This window comes from Entelurus aequoreus, linkage group LG11 (genome assembly GCF_033978785.1).
Source record: "Entelurus aequoreus isolate RoL-2023_Sb linkage group LG11, RoL_Eaeq_v1.1, whole genome shotgun sequence".
NCBI lineage: Eukaryota > Metazoa > Chordata > Actinopteri > Syngnathiformes > Syngnathidae > Entelurus > Entelurus aequoreus.
The window spans coordinates 47674104-47695299 of record NC_084741.1 but is presented as its reverse complement, the minus strand read 5'-3'; the positions used below and the strand labels follow the sequence as shown (position 1 = coordinate 47695299).

The following is a 21196-nucleotide window of genomic DNA, read 5'->3' as shown; positions in this document are numbered from 1 at the left end:
TTTGTCTCACACCTACTAATCAAGCATTCACATTTTGCCACAACACACATCGGGGAAAGTCCTATCTGGAAATACAGCCATATTAACTCCTAAACTGCCATTTTAACACACACTAAACCATCAGCACGCATCCAATGCTTTCTCGTGGCCACGAGAAACTTTTTATAAAAAAAAAAAAAAAAAAAAAAAAAATTAATATATTTTTTTTTTTTTTTTTTTTTTTATAAAAAGTTTCTCGTGGCCACGAGAAACTTTCTCGTGGCCACGAGATACTTTCTCGTGGCCACGAGATACTTTCTCGTGGCCACGAGATACATGTCTAAAAAAAAAAAAATTCCCATGTCCCTTTAGGGGCTCCGTAATAAACAATCGCTTGCAAACTTTTTTTTTTTTTTTTTTTCTTCTGTGGCCGAGGAATGATCTCTGGGATCACTACCGCCCTCTACCACCAGGAGGCCGGATTACTGCGAGCCTCAACCAGTACGTCTTTTGCAGCAGATTTATGAATGCTCAGCACAAGAAATACGTTATACACATACAGTTTTTGACAAAATACACTGTACATTATATACCTCAGCTAACTAAACTATGCCATAGTTTGGTTAGCTGATATAATTCATATAGCAATACAGTCTCACTGCACAGCAGCTCAGCAGTTAGCCGAGTCATTGTGCACAATCCATGTTGAGGCACAAATCAGTGACGTGCCTCATCTGGCTGCTGATCACCACACCGTCTCTTCTCAGTATTTGAACGGCAAATGTGAAAATAAAAATAAAAATAATCTAAAACTGGTGAAGTTAAATGGAAAATAACTTTAGTATAATCACTGGATACATATAACAATTTAATTATTATTTTTTTGTTTTTACATTTTTTTTCTTTCCATGACGGCAGGTGAGGGCCCCGCCTCCCCTGCCTCTAGTGACGGCACGCCACTGCGTTCAATGCGGTCTTGTAAAATGTTTAAAAATGTGACATTTGAATAGCCCAAATGGAAAAAAGTTACACATTCAAATATTTGTTGTTTGTTTTTACAGCAATTTAAATTAGTAATGATAGCTGACAACAACAAATAAAGAGACTATTTAGAATTTGGGACTTTTTACACTTGGGGTGTTTAGCAAACTGAAACTAGTCAGCTAAGCCGACAATTGGACTTCCAGGACCTCTTTGGCAAATTTGCTAACAAAAAGGCCTGGCGTTGGGCTTTCCGATGACACAGTGAACAAACAAGCCAATTTAAACTCTAATTGAGATTAGATGAGGCTTGTTGAGGTTTTTCACATTTGTTTTATAACAATATTCCACATGCTCTTTGTTTTACTTTATCTTGAGCTCGAACACTGTGTTTTTTTTGGCATATCAGTGCTTGATTGTTAAGTACAAAAACTAACTATTAGTTGAATGGTTAATTGAAAATGTACTTGCAATCAGAGGTGTAATAACATGTCAAATCAATGCAATGAGAATAAGACTAATAATACCTCATTTACATAATAATACTCTGACTTAAGTCAGTAATCGTAAAAAAGGAAACATTGGTGTATTACACCAGGCACCGTCAAGAACACTGACAAAGAACAAAATTGAAGGTGACAATGAATGGGGTGGAGAGGTGTTCTGTTAATGTCTAGTCCTCATCGTTATTTGCTACTTAACATGCGCACAAACACAAATGTTTCAAATATTTGCCTCGAACAAAAAGCAGCTGCCTCGTGTACAAGAAAGTAGTGATTTTAAATTATGTTTCTTTCATTGTATCTTCTGAACAGTAAGCATGTCGACAAGTACAGCGTGGCAAAGCTACTGGCAGTTTTTTTTGAGGATGCAGTCAAATTCGACAGAATATGGGCCCACACCGATATTCTTTCAGAAGGCCCAGAATTTGTAGCAACAGCCCTGGACACACCCTCCGCGGCAATCGACCTAATGGGGACCCCTAATTTAGCGTGTCTCTGTTCATGTACAGCAGGGGTCACCAACCTTTTTGAAACCAAGAGCTACTTCTTGGGTACTGATTAATGCGAAGGGCTACCAGTTTGATACACACTTAAATAAATTGCCAGAAATAGCCAATTTGCTCAATTTACCTTTAACTCTGTTACTATTAATAATTAATGATATTTATCTTTGTGGAAACACTGATCATCTTAATGATTTCTCACAATAAATATATATAGAAACAGATAAATATCAATATGCAACACTTTATTTTTATATTTTCTCTAAGTGCACATTTTTCAAATTGAACATTTTCAAATGATCACTTCTAAGACAGTCTTGTGAAATCACAATATCCCATTTTAACTAGCTAGCCACTAACATTTTTTAACAAATCATGAATTACTTTGCACCATGTTTGTACAAATAATAACTCATGTAAAATACAAAAGTAAACTCTCAAATTTTTAAATCATGTCACACTTTGAACTGGACACCAAATCTGTTATCTGTTTCTTTGTCAGTTAGTGGGAAGCCTGGCATTGCATGCTGTTAACTAGTGTGTTGTACTCTGGTGTGTAACTTGACACTGCAACTCTGAGTGAGTCTTGCAGATGTGCATCAGTGAGGCGTGTTCTGTGTTTGTTCTTGATGAAGTTCATGTCAGAAAAGGCTGATTCACAAAGATAAGATTTTTCCTCATTGTTTGCGGAACCTTCTTAATCTTTTGGACATATTTTCACAGCAATCTGGCCTTAAGCTTAATTATGTTAAATGTAAAATGTTAAGGATCGGAAATCTAAAGGGAAGGTCCTTTCGAATGGAATGCAAAGTGCCTGTTTTGTGGACAGATGGACCAGTTAACATACTTGGTGTTGTTGTCCCAGAAAATCTGGAAGATCTAGGCTCAGTAAATTATGATAATCGACTAAGAAAGCTGGACAAAATTATGCAATTACGGAAAGGGAAATCCCTAACCTTGTATGGTAAAATGTCTATTGCCAACTCGTTAATTATTCCTCAATTTATTTATTTGTTTTTGTCATTACCAGCTCCATCACAAAACTTTTTTAAGATTTATGAGCGGAGGGTCTTCGATTTTGTCTGGAACGGCAAACCAGAAAAGATTAAAAGAAAGGTTTTGTACAAAGAGTATGAATATGGGGGCATGAAACTTCTCAACCTTGAAGCTATGTGTCTGTCTTTAAAAGCATCAATTGTTCCAAAGATGTATTTAAACATTGAGTGGTACACAAATGTCCTGTTGGACAAAAAACATGTACTGTATCAAAAGAAATTGTATCCTTTTTTACAAGTGATCCCCTCCCATTTTCCTTATGTAGAGAGTCTGCTGGGAAACATGGCGGGGTTCATAAAGGAAACAATCCACTCATAGTGGTGTTTTCAATTTTATGTGCCAGAAAATAGAGACAATATTTTGCAGCAGATAATATGGATGAACTCTAATATTGTAATAGATGGAAAGCCTTTCTTTTGGAAAAATATGTTTTAAAGAGGAATCATTTTTGTCAATGATATTATCAATGAGAATGGTAAAATTATGAAGTATGATGAATTTAGAACTATGTATGGTGATGCTTGCTCAAGCTTTTCATTGTATCAACTAACTGGAGTAATTGGGAAAAGATGGAAACAAATAATTAATTATGGAACTACTAAATTATTAGTTTGTAAACCTCTAATAAGAAATTGTAGTTGGCAAAAAGGAACTAAAATAAATAGAAAAATATATAATTTTTATTTAATAAAGAAATCTTTGAAGGCTGCCCCATACAACGCATATGGAAAATGGGAGGACTTTTTTGACTGCCCGTTGCCATGGGATGCCATATTCAAACTAATCTATAAAACTACTATCGATGTGCAAAATCGTTATTTTCAAATTAAAATTATTTATAACTTCTTACCCACAAGGAAAATGTTAAAATTATGGAATATGACAGAGTCAGATGATTGCTGATTTTGTTGTCAGGAGCCTGAATCCACCCTGCATTTGTTTTGGTATTGTCATATTGTGTCTTTGTTTTGGGTGGAAGTTGAAAAAATGTGTTTAAGGATTGGTTTGTTTATGAAGCTTAATGTGGTTTCTGTTATTTTAGGAGAGTTCATTGACAATCATGATTTAGTCAATTTAATTATAGTACTCGGTAAAAGGTTTATTTTTAAGGCCAAAAACAGATATTCACTTAGTATTACTCTTTTTAAAACATGTATTTAGTATTTTCTAACTTTAGAAAGTTACATGGTAGAAAACGATAATGATGCCAAAAAACATTAAAAAAAGATGAGAAGTCCTCAAAGGCTTATTTTAAAAGTATAATTATGTTTATAGATTATATGATATCTGTTGTTGTGTTCCGTAATTTGAGTGACCTGGACATAATCTGGACTGTACATAAATGCTTATTTTGAAAATGTAATTTTGTTTATAAATTATATGCAATCTGATGTGTTCCCTAATTTTTTTCTGTGTACATGAATGAAGGTGTGTGTTGCTGAGTCCGACTTGGACATTATCTGGACTGGGCCTGGTTTTAAAAACCCTTTAAACAAATATAATTTCATTGACAACCTGGTCTGTTGAAGATAAGGCCCTTTTTTAAAAAATAAAATAAAATAAGATAAATAAATAAAAAACATTTTCTTGGATAAAAAAGAAAGTAAAACAATATAAAAATAATTACATAAAAAATAGTAATTAATGAAAATGTTAGTGGACCAGCAGCCTATACAATCATGTGTGCTTCAGGGACTGTGTCCCTTGCAGATGTGTTGTCTATGTTGTGGGAACCAGAATATTGGTAGCAGAAAGAAATAACCCCTTTTGTGTGAGTGGGTGTGGATGAGTGTGCATGGGGGAGGTTGTTTGGGTTGATGCACTGATTGAAAGTGTATCTTGTGTTTTTTCTATGTAGATTTAATTTAAAAAAAAAAAATATATATATATATATATATATTTTTTTTTTTAATTTTTTTTTTAGAACAGGCCCGCGGGTGACTCATCTGGTCCTTACGGGCGACCTGGTGCCCGCGGGCACCGCGTTGGTGACCCCTGATGTACAGTATATGCAAAATATTTACTGATTATCACAAAACCTGCAATAGTAGTAGGAGGATGCCCAAATAATCATTTAGCACATACAATGTGATTTATAAAGACTGAAAATATTCTGCAGCCGCTGTTTTGCATCTACATTTCGCACATCTGGAATGTACGTGTTAACTGGTACAGTAACGCACAAATGGCGGTGAGAAAGGAGGTGGTAGCGAAATAGTGACAGATGATTGAGAGAGAAAATTCTGTCTGTGTGCGTTTCAACATATTTGGACTGTCATAAATCAAACTATTATACATATATTCTATTAAAAAAACACATTTTTATCATTTTATAACTCCTGGATAACTTGAAGGGCTGAATAAAACAAATGCAATGGGGAGGTTGGCACCACTTTTGCACTTGTTATCAATTGTACACACATTCATAGTAGATAATCCGCAACACACCCACTAATTACTAGTACACACTATTAACACGTGTTATTTGGATCTGAGTAGATCAGGCCTTTAGTGTTTACATGTATATTTATTGGCTATTAAAACAATGTACACACTAAAATGAATACTTTGATGGTACTTTAATACCAATTTATATATTATGGACAGTTGCTGTATATGCTGCATTTTTGTTTAATCTCATGTTGCATCAGCTGGTAAAGTAAAAGTAAAGGCCGATAATGCCAAGATACAGTAAGAAGGGGATTCATATGGCCCCATTTGTCGCGGTTTACCTGACACATGAAGCATGACAAATTGGGTGGGGGGCAGGGAGGGGGCGGGGTACTATCCACTTTAGCTGCCAAACAGCAGTAGAGTGTTGAATATCTTAAAATGTGTTTTGTGGCAATTCCAACTTTGACCACAGCATCAGTTGCTATGTAAAGTGGGGCTTTTCATAATTTTCAGCAGACTGCATTGCAAAATGATTAACCCCTCCCCACCTTCCTCTCAAGTGAGGTTCAGCCAGGAATGGCTGCATTCCCTACTGTAGAATGGAACAACTATGAGTGGCCATCATTAAGCAACTAATGGAAGGACAACTAGGCAGTATCGTCGTCTACTAAAAAAAGACAGAATACTGTCAAATAAAAATCATAAATTGGAGTTGTTTAATGGTATACAGCTCATTCATGCGTGCGACATCTACATCCTTACATCCGCTATACAGTAAGCATATATGTACTATCAGTGTTTTATTTCTTGCAGGAACTGGAAAAGGAGAGGACAGACCTCTTGGAAGATGTTACATCAAACAAGAGGAAGATAAAGGAGCTTGAGGACAACCTCTTGTGCCGACTGACTAGCACCCAGGCAAGGAGCTTAACCCCCCAGCCTCTGACAACATTAGGCAGCAATTGAAAAGCCATTTTGACCATTTCCTGCCCCAACATTATGATTAAAAGCAACGCATGATTCAATTTATAACTGTGATTGCTGTTGATGGGGTTTTATTTTTGTACTCGAAAGCAAAGAGCGTTGCAATTATAAAGAAACATGAACACTTTTTGTGCTCGCATGATAATTAAATGTTGACCTCTAACATCTACTCATTTAAACGCACGTTTGCTTCAATTTCCTGACTGTCACAAATACTGTGTTTCTATTTGCAGGGCTCACTGGTTGATGATGAGAGTCTGATTGCTGTTCTCGCCAACACCAAGTGCACAGCTGAAGAGGTCAATCAGAAACTACAGATTGCAGCTGACACTGAGGTCCAAATCAATGCTGCCAGGGAGGAATATCGACCCGGTAGGTCATAGCAGAATTTACATCCTGAGGAGCAACTATTCTTGTCTTTGAATGTGTTACAGCCAGTTTGCCCATCTAGATCCTTTACCCTTCGAGTTAGAATGCATTTTCTATAGCTTGTGCAGGATCAAGGGGAAGCTGGAGCCCTGGCCCACCCATTCTAGTTGTGGCAAAGCAGGGGAAGTGTGTCTTCCCTAGGCGCAGAGCTGTGCAGATGTCGTGTTTATGTGTGAAGTGCAACCAAGATTGGCCTGGTGTTAGAACAGGAGGCGGGGAGCATCCAAGACTGATCAATAGCCAATCAATCAATAGCTGTGTTTAAATTCATGGGCTGCATCCTTCCAAGGACCCTGCCCATGCGGTCGATGAAGTGTGGGTCCTGGCGCAAGTCCTCCAGCAGCGGTTGGAGCGATATGAATTGGGACGTCCTAGCTTCCTGGTTATGTCACTTACATTTACGTCACATATCTGCTGCCCAGTCACGCAAAGTTGAATAATAAGGAACTTAGGAGAAGAATAATGTTGCATCCTTTTTTTTGTGTTCTCTTGGTCCTTTACCTTATTTTAGAGGAAGCGGCAAAGAACTAAAAACACCACCAGGGTCAGATTTTTCTGCGGTTAGAGCCAACCGATCATGGGAGATGGTTGTCATGGAGATTTGTCACGTGTTGACAAGCATTCTGAAGCTGTTATTTTTATCCATCCATCCATTTTGTACCGCTTGTCCCTAATTATTAGTTTGAGACTTTTATTAGTAGGTTGCACAGTGAAGTACATATTCCGTACAATTGACCACTAAATGGTAACACCCGAATAAGTTTTTCAACTTGTTTAAGTCGGGGTCCACTTAAATTGATTCATGATACAGATATATACTATCATATATACTATCATCATAATACAGTCATCACACAAGATAATCACATTGAATTATTTACATTATTTACAATCAGGGGTGTGGAGGGGGGGGGGGGTAGGATATCAAGTAGTGGACATAGAGAGAGAGAGAGATCAGAAGGCATAAGAAAAAGTATCTGCATTTGATTGTTTACATTTGATTATTAGCAATCCGGGGAGGGTGTTAGTTTAGGGTTGTAGCTGCCTGGAGGTGAACTTTTATTGCGGTTTTGAAGGAGGATAGAGATGCCCAGTTAATGATAAGTTAAGGAGCTACCGTTGGCGGTCTTGTAGTGGGACTGTGCCGAAAATGTAATTTCAGTTCTTATATGTCTTGTACATGTTAAAGAATGGACAATAAACAGCATCTTGATCTTGATCTTGATCTTGATCTTGACTTTAAGATGCCCACGTTCTTTTTTTTTTTTTGTTATGCTCGTTGTTGTGGGACATGTACCTTTACAAACATGCAGACAATCCAGTAGATGTTCCAGAAAGAGTCCTCACGGTCTATCCAATCAACCACACCACACAACCTTATTTAGCAGTGACTTTATTAATATGTGATTCACAATTGATGTAGTTTTCTAACCTGGTCAAATGATTTGTATTATAGCTAGTAATAGTAAATATTGGGATAGTTAAGTATTATTATTATAACATAATTATTTGCAATGAATGCAGAGGAAATGAATCACAACAACTGCAGTTTCAGCACATTAGTTTATTAATTTATACAGGTTACAAAAATACTTTGTTTTTAAATGATCATCCAAACTGGTATACAAGTGATTTGTGTCATTTCTGATATCCTTTAAATTGCCTCGTCCAAATCTTTGTCCTCCTTGATTGCTCTGCACAGCAAAACAAAAAACAGAAAAGTTAAACACAAGATCACAATCATTTATAAGAGTAAACATTTTCAGATAACATACAAGTGTACACAAAAAACAGCAATAACTAATATCGGTACATTGATGCACACATTTACAATACTTCACTATTCTGACCACACATCGATATGACATAAATAAGACGAACTGTTGCGCTTTACTTCCAAACGTTGAAAAAAGCTCAGCGCACAAAGATTTTCAGAGTTGAGAGCGCAAAGGATCACACTTTACTTACGCGTATAGGGATGTCAGACTTAGCCTTGTCTTGGTTTAACTCTTATCTTACTGACAGGATGCAGTGTGTCTCCCATAACAATGTGACCTCGGACTATGTTAAGGTAACGTGCGGAGTTCCCCAGGGTTCGGTTCTTGGCCCTGCACTCTTTAGTATTTACATGCTGCCGCTAGGTGACATCATACGCAAATACGGTGTTAGCTTTCACTGTTATGCTGATGACACTCAACTCTACATGCCCCTAAAGCTGACCAACACGCCGGATTGTAGTCAGCTGGAGGCGTGTCTTAATGAAATTAAACAATGGATGTCCGCTAACTTTTTGCAACTCAACGCTAAGAAAACGGAAATGCTGATTATCGGTCCTGCTCAACACCGACATCTATTTAATAATACCACCTTAACATTTGACAACCAAACAATTAAACAAGGTGACTCGGTAAAGAATCTGGGTATTATCTTCGACCCAACTCTCTTGTTTGAGTCACACATTAAGAGTGTTACTAAAACGGCCTTCTTTCATCTCCGTAATATCGCTAAAATTCGTTCCATTTTGTCCACAAGCGATGCTGAGATCATTATCCATGCGTTCGTTACATCTCGTCTCGATTACTGTAACGTTTTATTTTCGGACCTCCCTATGTCTAGCATTAAAAGATTACAGATGGTACAAAATGCGGCTGCTAGACTTTTGACAAAAACAAGAAAGTTTGATCATATTACGCCTATACTGGCTCACTTGCACTGGCTTCCTGTGCACCTAAGATGCGACTTAAGTTTTACTACTTACGTATAAAATACTACACGGTCAAGCTCCTGCCTATCTTGCCGATTGTATTGTACCATATGTCCCGGCAAGAAATCTGCGTTCAAAGAACTCCGGCTTATTAGTGATTCCCAGAGCCCAAAAAAAGTCTGCGGGCTATAGAGCGTTTTCTATTCGGGCTCCAATATTATGGAATGCCCTCCCGGTAAAAGTTAGAGATGCTACCTCAGTAGAAGCATTTAAGTCTCATCTTAAAACTCATTTGTATACTCTAGCCTTTAAATATACTCCCTTTTTAGACCAGTTGATCTGCCGTTTCTTTTCTTTTCTTTTCTACTCTGCTCCCAACCCGGGGTGGACCGCTAGCCTGTGCATCGGATGGGGACATCTCTACGCTGCTGACCCGTCTCCGCTCGGGATGGTTCCTGCTGGCCCCACTATGGACTGGACTTTCGCTGATGTGTTGGACTTTCACAATATTATGTCAGACCCACTCGACATCCATTGCTTTCGGTCTCCCCTAGAGGGGGAAGGGGGGGGGGGGGGGTTACCCACATATGCGGTCCTCTCCAAGGTTTCTCATAGTCATTCACATTGACGTCCCACTGGGGTGAGTTTTCCTTGCCCGTATGTGGGCTCTGTACCGAGGATGTCGTTGTGGCTTGTACAGCCCTTTGAGACACTTGTGATTTAGGGCTATATAAATAAACATTGATTGATTGATTGATTGATTCTGCTAATGGGATTCAAAGGACACTTGGAACTTTTTTGAATTGGGACATCCTTCGGGCACCGCAATGACTTCAGCACCCCACAAATGCGCACTGCGAATGATGCAGCCGCTGAATTGAGACACAGCTCATGTTAGGTCTGACCAAAGAAAGTGCTTTTGTACTCACATTCACACCAGTGTATGCTACTGCATAGTCACTTGCAGAGGCGTAGCGCCAAATTGGGGCCCCCATACACAAGACTACTGAAGGGCCCCTCATCCCAACGTCGCCGCCCAATTCACACACACTTAATGTTTACATGCACTAAAAAAAACGGTTGGAACCAGCTTTTTAAAATACATGTAAAAATCTTACTTAGGTTTTTAACTTTTTAAAGATCAATCAATCAATCAATCAATCAATGTTTATTTATATAGCCCTAAATCACAAGTGTCTCAAAGGGCTGTACAAGCCACAACGACATCCTCGGTACAGAGCCCACATACGGGCAAGGAAAAACTCACCCCAGTGGGACGTCAGTGAATGACTATGAGAAACCTTGGAGAGGACCGCATATGTGGGTAACCCCCCCCCCTCTAGGGGAGACCGAAAGCAATGGATGTCGAGTGGGTCTGACATAACATTGTGAAAGTCCAGTCCACAGTGGATCCATCACATCAGCGGGAGTCCAGTCCACAGCGGGGCCAACAGGAAACCATCCAGAGCGGAGACGGGTCAGCAGCGCAGAGATGTCCCCAACCGATGCACGGGCTAGTGGTCCACCCGGGGTCCCGACTCTGGACAGCCAGCACTTCATCCATGGCCACCGGACCAAGAGGAGAGAAGAAAAGAAACGGCAGATCAACTGGTCTAAAGATGGGATTAACATATCTAGAACATATCTAAACCCCCTCTCCCAAATAATTTGGAACGGGCCTGTATGCTAGTCTTAGCGATAGTTGTGACCCCACAATGCAGGAGACATATGGCAGCATATAGGTGAAGAGTATTTAATACCAACAAGTACAAATACAAACATAAATAATGTGCAGCCAGGAAATGCACCAAACAAGCACAGGGAAAGCTGTGTATGAAAATATACAAGTCCAAAATACAGCGCAGCAGGGAAAATGCACAGGAAAGCTGTGCATGAAAAAATACGCTTCTAGGAACTGAACAGGTAATGTTCGTTCGTAACTCCAACAATCATCCCACTCTGACTCAGAGTGTCTTTTAAATTCCCCAGGAGATACTTAGCAGCAGGTGAAACACAAACCAAACAGGAGGTAGGAACAAGATCGCAAAATAGGAAGTAAACTCAAAACATAACAAAAAAACGCCCCTGAACTAAGCAAGCACTGACTTGCAATGCCAGGTCATGGCACCTTTCTATAAAAACTAGTAATGGGACATCCTTTCCCTGTTTTGGTCACTGGAGGAAAAAAATAATGTTTTTTTTGTCTCTTGAATGACGGACTTTGACTCTGTAGTGCAATTTAAGTAGTGCATTTTAAAGGCCTACTGAAATGATTTTTTTTTTATTTAAACGGGAATAGCAGATCCGTTTTATGTGTCATACTTGATCATTTCGCGATATTGCCATATTTTTGCTGAAAGGATTTAGTAGAGAAAATCGACGATAAAGTTCGCAACTTTTGCTCGCTGATAAAAAAAAGCCTTACCTGTACCGGAAGTAGCGTGACGTCACAGGAGCTAGTATTCCTCACAATTCCCCATTGTTTACAATGGAGCGAGAGAGATTCGGACCGAGAAAGTGACGATTACCCCATTAATTTGAGCGAGGATGAAAGATTCGTAGATGAGGAACGTTACAGTGAAGGACTTAAGAGGCAGTGATGGACGTATCTTTTTTCGCTCTGACCGTAACTTAGGTACAAGCTGGCTCATTGGATTCCACACTCTCCTTTTTCTATTGTGGATCACGGATTTGTATTTTAAACCACCTCGGATACTATATCCTCTTGAAAATGAGAGTCGAGCACGCGAAATGGACATTTAAAGTGACTTTTATCTCCAAGACAATACATCGGTGACACACTTAGCTACTGGGCTAACGTGATAGCGTCGTTCTCAAATGAAGATAGAAACAAAATAAATAAACCCCTGACTGGAAGGATAGACAGAAGACCAACAATAATATTAAACCATGTACATGTAACTACACGGTTAAAAATTCTCAGCCTGGTAAGGCTTAACTATGCTGTTGCTAACGACGCTAAGGCTAATTTAGCAACTTAGCAACCGGACCTCACAGAACTATGTACTCTCTCCTTTTTCTATTGTGGATCACGGATTTGTATTTTAAACCACCTCGGATACTATATCCTCTTGAAAATGAGAGTCGAGCACGCGAAATTGACATTTAAAGTGACTTTTATCTCCAAGACAATACATCGGTGACACACTTAGCTACTGAGCTAACGTGATAGCGTCGTTCTCAAATGAAGATAGAAACAAAATAAATAAACCCCTGACTGGAAGGATAGACAGAAGACCAAAAATACTATTAAACCATGTACATGTAACTACATGGTTAAAAATTCTCAGCCTGGTAAGGCTTAAAAATGCTGTTGCTAACGACGCTAAGGCTAATTTAGCAACTTAGCAACCGGACCTCACAGAACTATGATAAAACATTAGCGCTCCACCTACGCCAGCCAGCCCTCATCTTCCCATCAACACCCGTGCTCACCTGCATTCCAGCGATCAACGGCGCGACGAAGGACTTCATCCGTGGGTTTGGCGGCAAGCATCAGCTAGGCATCTGCTTTCAGGGTAAGTAGTCCTTGTTGTGTTGCTGTAAGTATTGTAATGCCCCGCAGTGGAGAAGGAGTCACACAGACGAGGATGCGCTGCTCAATCGCTTTATTAACAAGCGGTAACTGGTTGTAGTTCAAAAAGTAACGCACACACATACACGAGCTGCTGTTAGCCAAAACTCACGCTCACACACACTCAAGTTCTCCGCCAACTCACTCGCGCATGCGCGTTCCCCAAACCCTTAAAGACACAGTACACTAATGCAAATATCACAGATATTACAGTATTGTACTTAGCCGCTAAGACACCGATCGATCCCACCTACAACGTTCTTCTTTGCAGTCTCCATTGTTCATTAAACAAATTGCAAAAGATTCACCAACACAGATTTCCAGAATACTGTGGAATTTTGTCGAAGAAAACAAGAGGCTTTTCTATCGGGTCCGATGGGGTCCAACCACTTCCGTTGCTTTTGTGACGTCACGCGCATAAATCATATCCAAAGGAGTTTTTCAACCGGAAGTGTGGCTGGAATTTTAAAATTGCACATTATAAGTTAACCCGGCCGTATTGGCATGTGTTGCAATGTTAAGATTTCATCATTGATATATAAACTATCAGACTGCGTGGTTGGTAGTAGTGGGTTTCAGTAGGCCTTTAATTGTCTTACAAAAGGTGATAAACAAAATGAAATACAATAGTAGAGTAAAGCGGTAAACAAATATTGTGGGATCCAAACATATTATAAATATGTTTGGATCCCACAATATTCTATCCTCTGTCCTCACTCAGAGGTGTATGTGCTCTCCTTAAATGCCTAAATATGACGACGCCCACTTGTGCCCACACCCACTTATACCCATGTGACCTACTACTCCTACAACCCACAGACACACATTGCTCCTCAAGCCCTTTATCCGGTCTCCTACACCTGTTGGAATTCTTTAATTGAGGGTCTTTGAATGCACCACAATTATCTGCAATGAGATGAAACATTGAAAGATAACATAACTTTCTCCTATGCTGCCACAAATAGATTTATTAAATTTTTACCTCTCTTCTGTCGCATTGTCCTTGTTCCATAACTTTGGTGCTGTCTTTGACTGCTTAAAGGTGAACTTAGCTGACTTTATTATGTCCGTGTTGAGTGAAGTGTCCAATGCTGGTTTTGCCCCTACTACGGCGTAACAAACCGTTTTGTGGTTTTGATAGGAAGTATAGGTAGTCTCGGAGGTTCTTAATTTGATTCAAGCAGTGGTGTGCTGTCAGGGCCAGCAAAGCCTTCTCTGTTGGCCTAACGTAACCAGAAATCTTGATCATAATTGAAGATACAATTATTTTTTAATTTACTTTCCCTAAATATCTAAAATTATTAATATTCTTTTCATGTCATATTATGCATGTTCCAGTGCTGTTGTTTTTAGTTTTAGTTTGTATCCAATCACAATTCAGCTAGCTTATGTTGTTGCCAAGCTGTACGAATGTGATAGACAGTTGCTATAGCCAATCAGATCACGAGTTGTTGTCAGTAGGGCCTTCGAGATGGCATCACATTGAACGTGACATTTACGCGTCCTGTGATTGGATACTCAACGGACCGTTAGCGGGTGAATCTGAGAACACAGAGTTGAGAGACAGTTGCGATAGCCAATCAGATCACAAGTTGTTGACAGTAGCTGATCACAAGTTGTAAACTCTTGTTGTTTTCATAAATACACCTTAAGGTGCAACCTGGACACATCATCAGTGATTCTCCCGGGGTCATAGGGTGTTTCGGGTCTTAATCAAACACCCTCTCCCGGGCGACCCAGTCGAGGGTGATCAGTCCCTTGACTTGTGTCCAGGTAGCGCTCCACGCCAAGCATCCCCCCTCCGACGGTCTGCCCCGTGGTTGCGCCGGTGGTGCTTGGAGGTTCCAGGCACTGTGGGGAGTGTCCGGGCCTGGGTCCTCCTCCGTCTCATCAGGGCCGTACAAGGTACTGGCCCTGTGCGTTGCACCACAGGTTTCCTCAGGCAGCCTATCTTGATCTTATGTGTCTTCAGGGTTTTTCGTAGCGTTATATGGGTACTCCCTTGCGGGAGCTGCAGCTTGGGATGCTACAACTCCCTACCCCGGTTGCTGTCTTTCCGGGCTGTCAACTGTCTCTCCAGTTGTCACCACCCTTTCGGGGTTGTCATCCAGCCTCTTCCTGGAAGTCAATGGCGATGCCATACTGGATCGGTTTCATAAATACACCTTACGGTGCAACCTGGACACATCATCAGTGATTCTCCCGGGGTCATAGGGTGTTTCGGGTCTTACTCAAACACCCTTTCCCGGGCGACCCAGTCGAGGGTGATCAGTCCCTCGACTTGTGTCCAGGTAGCGCTCCACGCCACGCGTCCCCTCTCCGACGGTCTGCCCCGTGGTTGCGCCGGTGGTGCTTGGAGGTTCCAGGCACTGTGGGGAGTGTCCGGGCCTGGGTCCTCCTCCGTCTCATCAGGGCCGTACAAGGTACTGGCCCTGTGCGTTGCACCACGGGTTTCCTCAGGCAGCCTATCTTGATCTTATGTGTCTTCAGGGTTTTTCGCAGCGTTATATGGTAAAGTGTGTCATGCTTGTCATTTAATTAACATTGTTACATGTGTATTTGTCGCCATCGTGTGTTCAGGGAAGTTAATATATCTTTGATAAGTGTGTTCTTTGAATCAAACTTTATTGACCGGAGGTTCCATAAGCCAAGCAGATCAATTTACGGAATATGTTTTACAAACGTAATTGCTGTTGCGTTATAATTTATTTCTAAATGTGCCAGAAAATAACCCGTTTTGTATACTGTTGATGTGGTTCAATACACAGTAGGGTGTAAATGTGATCCTGTATAGTATTTCTCCAGCAATGGTCATGTGGTGACAACAATTATGGTATTTTGAGAAGTAATCATTGAAGTCGGAGATCACTGAAGGCCTAGGTGGGAAACGCACGGCCCGCCACTGGATTCAAGCAACCTTATCATTGAACTTTCACGACTATACTTAATTTACATTAACATTTATGATGTCAATTTTACCATAACTTACATATTTAAATGACATTTTTTTCCCTCCATGTGCTCGGGGAACATCAGTCACCTTCATTATACACATTAAATGATAAATGGGTTATACTTGTATAGCGCTTTTCTGCCTTCCACATTCACCCATTCACACACACATTCACACACTGATGGTGGGAGCTGCCATGCAAGGCGCTAACCATCAGCCATCAGGAGCAAGGGTGAAGTGTCTTGCCCATGGACACAACAGACGACTAGGATGGTAGAAGGTGGGGATTGAACCCCAGTAACCAGCAACCCTCCGATTGCTGGCACAGCCACTCTACCAACTTCGCCACGCCGTCATTGCTCTCAAATATTTGTTTTTAGCTAATTAAAAATTTGCACAGGAAAAGCAACATAGTGAAAAAAGAGGAACTAAACAAAGGCCGACCAATCACATCTCTGCGATATGTGTCTGTGTTGATGCAGAGTTTGATTTTTTGGGACTTGGTACGCCAATGTCTTTCAGACAGTTTAGAGGGGGAGGCGTGAGACGACGTGGAATCCATGAGTGCTGTGACAATGTCACATTTTGATTGATTGATTGATTGATTGAGACTTTTATTAGTAGGTTGCACAGTGAAGTACATATTCCGTACAATTGACCACTAAATGGTAACACCCAAATAAGTTTTTCAACTTGTTTAAGTCAGCAGGGCAGAGTCATCTGCAAACAAAAACAATTCACAGTCGCATGCCGATGACAAGTCGTTTATGTATATTAGGAACAGTAAAGGTCCCAATATACTGCCTTGGGGGACTCCACAGCTCACCGAGAGGAGTGTGGGGGGTGGGGGGGGGTCACGGTGCCGTTCACCTCTACCACCTGCTCCCTCCCCTCCAAGTAAGATTGCATCTAGCTCCATGAGGTTTTGTTAAATCCGATTGCTCTGAGCTTATCCAACAGTATGGCGTTGTTAACGGTGTCAAAGGCCTTCTGAAGGTCCAGCATGACCATGCCGCAGTATTTGCCCGCGTCCACCTCATGTTTGATGTGGTCGGTCAGATAGAGAAGGCATGTGTCAGTGGAGTGGTTAGTTCTGAAGCCGGATTGGAATTTGTACATGAGTTTATTAGTGGCAAGGTAACTATCGACCTGTTCATAAACTATTTTCTCCATTACTTTCGAAATGGAACTGAGAATAGAAACAGGTCGGTAGTTGCCAGGTTCCAATTTGGTTCCTTTTTTAAAGAGGGGAGTTACTCTTGCTATCTTAAAATCTTTTGGTACTTGGCCATGTGTAATTGATAGGTTTATTATGTGCGTGATGATCGGGGCAATGATGGAGGCAGAGTCCCTGAGGAATCTGGAGGGAATATTATCAAGGCCAGTGGCCTTGTTTGGGTGGAGCGCGCTCAATTTTTTAAACACCTCATCAGCCGGGACCATTTCTAATTTGAAATCATCGTTGGATACTCCTAGCTTTCTGTAGAAGGCTTTAATGTGTTTAGAAGACTTAGAAGACTAAGAAGACTTTACAGGAAATTTAGAGCTTATACATGAATAATGCAGGGAGAACATGAACTCAATAAAAAAGCCAATGAGAAAATGGATTCATGCTTCATTATATCCTGTTTGTTTTCAGTTGCCACCAGGGGCAGCATCTTGTACTTCCTGATCACAGAAATGAGTATGGTGAACGTAATGTACCAGACCTCCCTAAGGCAGTTCCTGGGACTTTTTGACCTTTCTCTTGTGAGGTAAGAAATTAACGTATTTTGGCAAGTGCCTGTGCCCTCTTTAATGTGAAATATGTGAACACTTTTTTAGGTTTATTGCAGTACATTTTTTTGCAGGGATCCATGCCAACTTTTGGAAGCCGTGCACACTCTTTGTTTCAATTAACATAAACTCAGTGGGGGATTTGTTAGCTAGAATTCCAGAATTTACTGTACTATTTAAAAGTGCCAGTCTATAATCCAGTCACCAGCCATGCTGTATCAGTCTTTTGAACATGTGGTTTCCAAAAATAGCCGCATGATTACACAGCTCATTCATTAGCATTCAAGTCTTTTCCAAACTGACTATTGTAATCTGGGACCTGTCCCAAATCCTTAAGATGTGCTCTCTCACCATGTCTGCAATGTTTGACCATGTGTTCAAACGTTCCTCACAGTAATTACTCTCTGTTTGAATACATACTATGCTGGAAGTGCCTTGAGGAAAATGTACAGTACCATACAATATAAATGCAAATGTATCCAAGATACAAAATGACACATATTATAAACACATAGAATGCAATAACGCATGGGATTTCACCTAATGGCAATATGCGGTAATTGTTGACAATAATTCCAAAGTTTAATTTTATAATACACATGTATATATAACGACATCATTGTTCCATTCAATCAAATGACACAATTACTTTTACTACAACAATTATTCCTAGTTTAAAGAGTTGAATTGTCATTGTTTTCAAACTATAACAATGAGCTCTAAACTATTCAAGCAGTGTCCACTCTAGAAGGGAATGTCATAGAGTTGGTACATAAATATAAATACCATGGCTTCTTAATTAATGACTCCCTCACTTTTAACCAACACTTGCGAAGAAACTGAAACTTAAATTGTTTTTCTTCCATATCAAGTTGTGTTTTTCTTTTGAAGTAAAACAATGACTTGTCTCTTCAACTGTTTCAGCTGTACTGGATTACATGAATGCTTTGTCTTCATGTCTTAAAATGGTAGACGTTGTTTATCATGCTTCTCTAATGCCCCGTTCACACTGCCCTGCGATTGCCTACTCGTAGCTGCTCGTGGTATTAGTGATCAAATTTCCCCACGGAAGACGATTTGGTAAGTACTCGTTTAGATGCAATCAGAACGCTGATTTAATGCGCTCCTGTACGCTCCAATACGTCAATCAAGCTCTATTGCGAGTAGAAACTATTTTAAGTGACAATAGGAGACCTGGTATATAAAAGAGGCTGATGTACTAGATGGTACCGGTACCTCATATTGGCGACACTCACCATGGCCGGAGGTCCTGTGTGGAAGTATTATTGTAGCAAAATCATTTGCAAACGTGTATCTCAATCTGTGCACGTGTAATCCGATTTACGTGTGTTTATACTAAATTGTGTGTCTGTATATCAATCTTAGTGTGTGTATTTGGATCCGCGTATGTGTGTTTTAAGTTATCTATCTGTCCCTAATCAGAAAGAACTCTCGATAGGCTGTCTACTTACATGTGACTTTTGCGACACGTCTGCCGTATGAGATTTGAGCGTGTAACACAACTTGTGTGCGCACATTTATAAGTGAGTGCGTGTAATACAATCTGCGTGTGCGTATCTAAAGTGTGCCTACATTTACCAACGACAGAAGGCATCACGCAATTTAAACCAATCAGAAACAACGTTTAACTGAGGTGCGTAAAAGAGAGACGCCAAGACCCGCCGTACGTTGTTTTTGACGGAATTGGATTACACGCACGCAGATTAAGATACTCGTTTGCAAATAACTGTGGTGCAATAAATAATACTTCCATAGTCCTGATGAAGACTAGGAGGCATGTACATTGGCACACTTTTATTTACAAGACTCTGCTTGGACTACTGCCTTACTAAATATACACTACCGTTCAAAAGTTTGGGGTCACATTGAAATGTCCTTATTTTTGAAGGAAAAGCACTGTACTTTTCAATGAAGATAACTTTAAACTAGTCTTAACTTTAAAGAAATACACTCTATACATTGCTAATGTGGTAAATGACTATTCTAGCTGCAAATGTCTGGTTTTTGGTGCAATATCTACATAGGTGTATAGAGGCCCATTTCCAGCAACTATCACTCCAGTGTTCTAATGGTACAATGTGTTTGCTCATTGGCTCAGAAGACTAATTGATGATTAGAAAACCCTTGTGCAATCATGTTCACACATCTGAAAACAGTTTAGCTCGTTACAGAAGCTACAAAACTGACCTTCCTTTGAGCAGATTGAGTTTCTGGAGCATCACATTTGTGGGGTCAATTAAACGCTCAAAATACCCAGCAAAAGAGAACTTTCATCTGAAACTCGACAGTCTATTCTTGTTCTTAGAAATGAAGCTATTCCACAAAATTGTCTGGGTGACCCCAAACTTTTGAATGGTAGTGTACTTTAACCCTTGTGTGGTGTTCGGGTCTGTGGGACCCGTTTTCGATTTTTATTAAAAGAAAAATGATACAATTAATTAATTTTTCAAACTGAGACTCACTGGCTTTGGCTCATTTTCTGTGAAGAACATATATCAGAATACATATTTAATGAACACACACCATACACCCCCCTACACATTTCTATTACATATAAGATGTTCGGGGTCCACTGGACCCGGGGCTAATAGAAGTGTGGACATTTAAGTTCTGTGTACCACACGCACACACACACACACACACACACACACACACACACACACACACACACACACACACACACACACACACACACACACACACACACACACACACACACACACACACACACACAGCAGGCCTAGACAGGAGGAGGACAGAGTGTAGGTACACAGAACATCAGAGGGTCAAATGTGTGACAAAATGAGCGCAGACAGTGTTGACAAACAATGTTGCAACCTTGTGTGGGAACCGCAGGTGCAGAAACACAAAAGAAGAATCCCTGTGGGATGCAGAAACTGGCAGATAAATTTCCATGCAACGTTTGTGTTGTTGTTACTCAGCCAGTGTTTGTGGGTCTTAGACTTAGACTTACTTTTTATTGTCGTTCAAATTTGAACTTTACAGTACAGATAGGAACGAAATTTCGTTGCATTAGCTGGTTGGCAGTGCAGGATAAAAAAGCAATAAGGTGCAGATATAAGTAAATAGATTACTGTAAAGATAAATATATTGCCCTTTTGCATATGTATCTACGTTTATGGATGTATGTTATATTGTCTTTATATTCCAGCGAGTTCATCCATTTTTGGGGGGAGTTGAGGGGATTATTATGATGCGTTCAAGAGTCTTACGGCCTGAGGGAAGAAGCTGTTACAGAACCTGGAGGTTCTGCTACGGAGGCTGCGGACCTCTTTCTAGAGTCCAGCAGTGAAAACA

General features: G+C 40.2%; 1 protein-coding gene across 1 annotated transcript in view; it reads left to right on the top strand.

Annotated features, from left to right (window-relative positions):
• The window catches only part of dnah5 (dynein, axonemal, heavy chain 5), a 251509-nt gene that overhangs the window by 161735 nt on the left and 68578 nt on the right, over positions 1–21196 (top strand). Inside the window, exons 75-77 of the mRNA XM_062062242.1 lie at positions 6230–6334; positions 6634–6772; positions 17721–17835. Of these exons, the coding sequence (XP_061918226.1) occupies positions 6230–6334; positions 6634–6772; positions 17721–17835 (359 nt within the window). The remainder of the gene's footprint in view (positions 1–6229; positions 6335–6633; positions 6773–17720; positions 17836–21196) is intronic.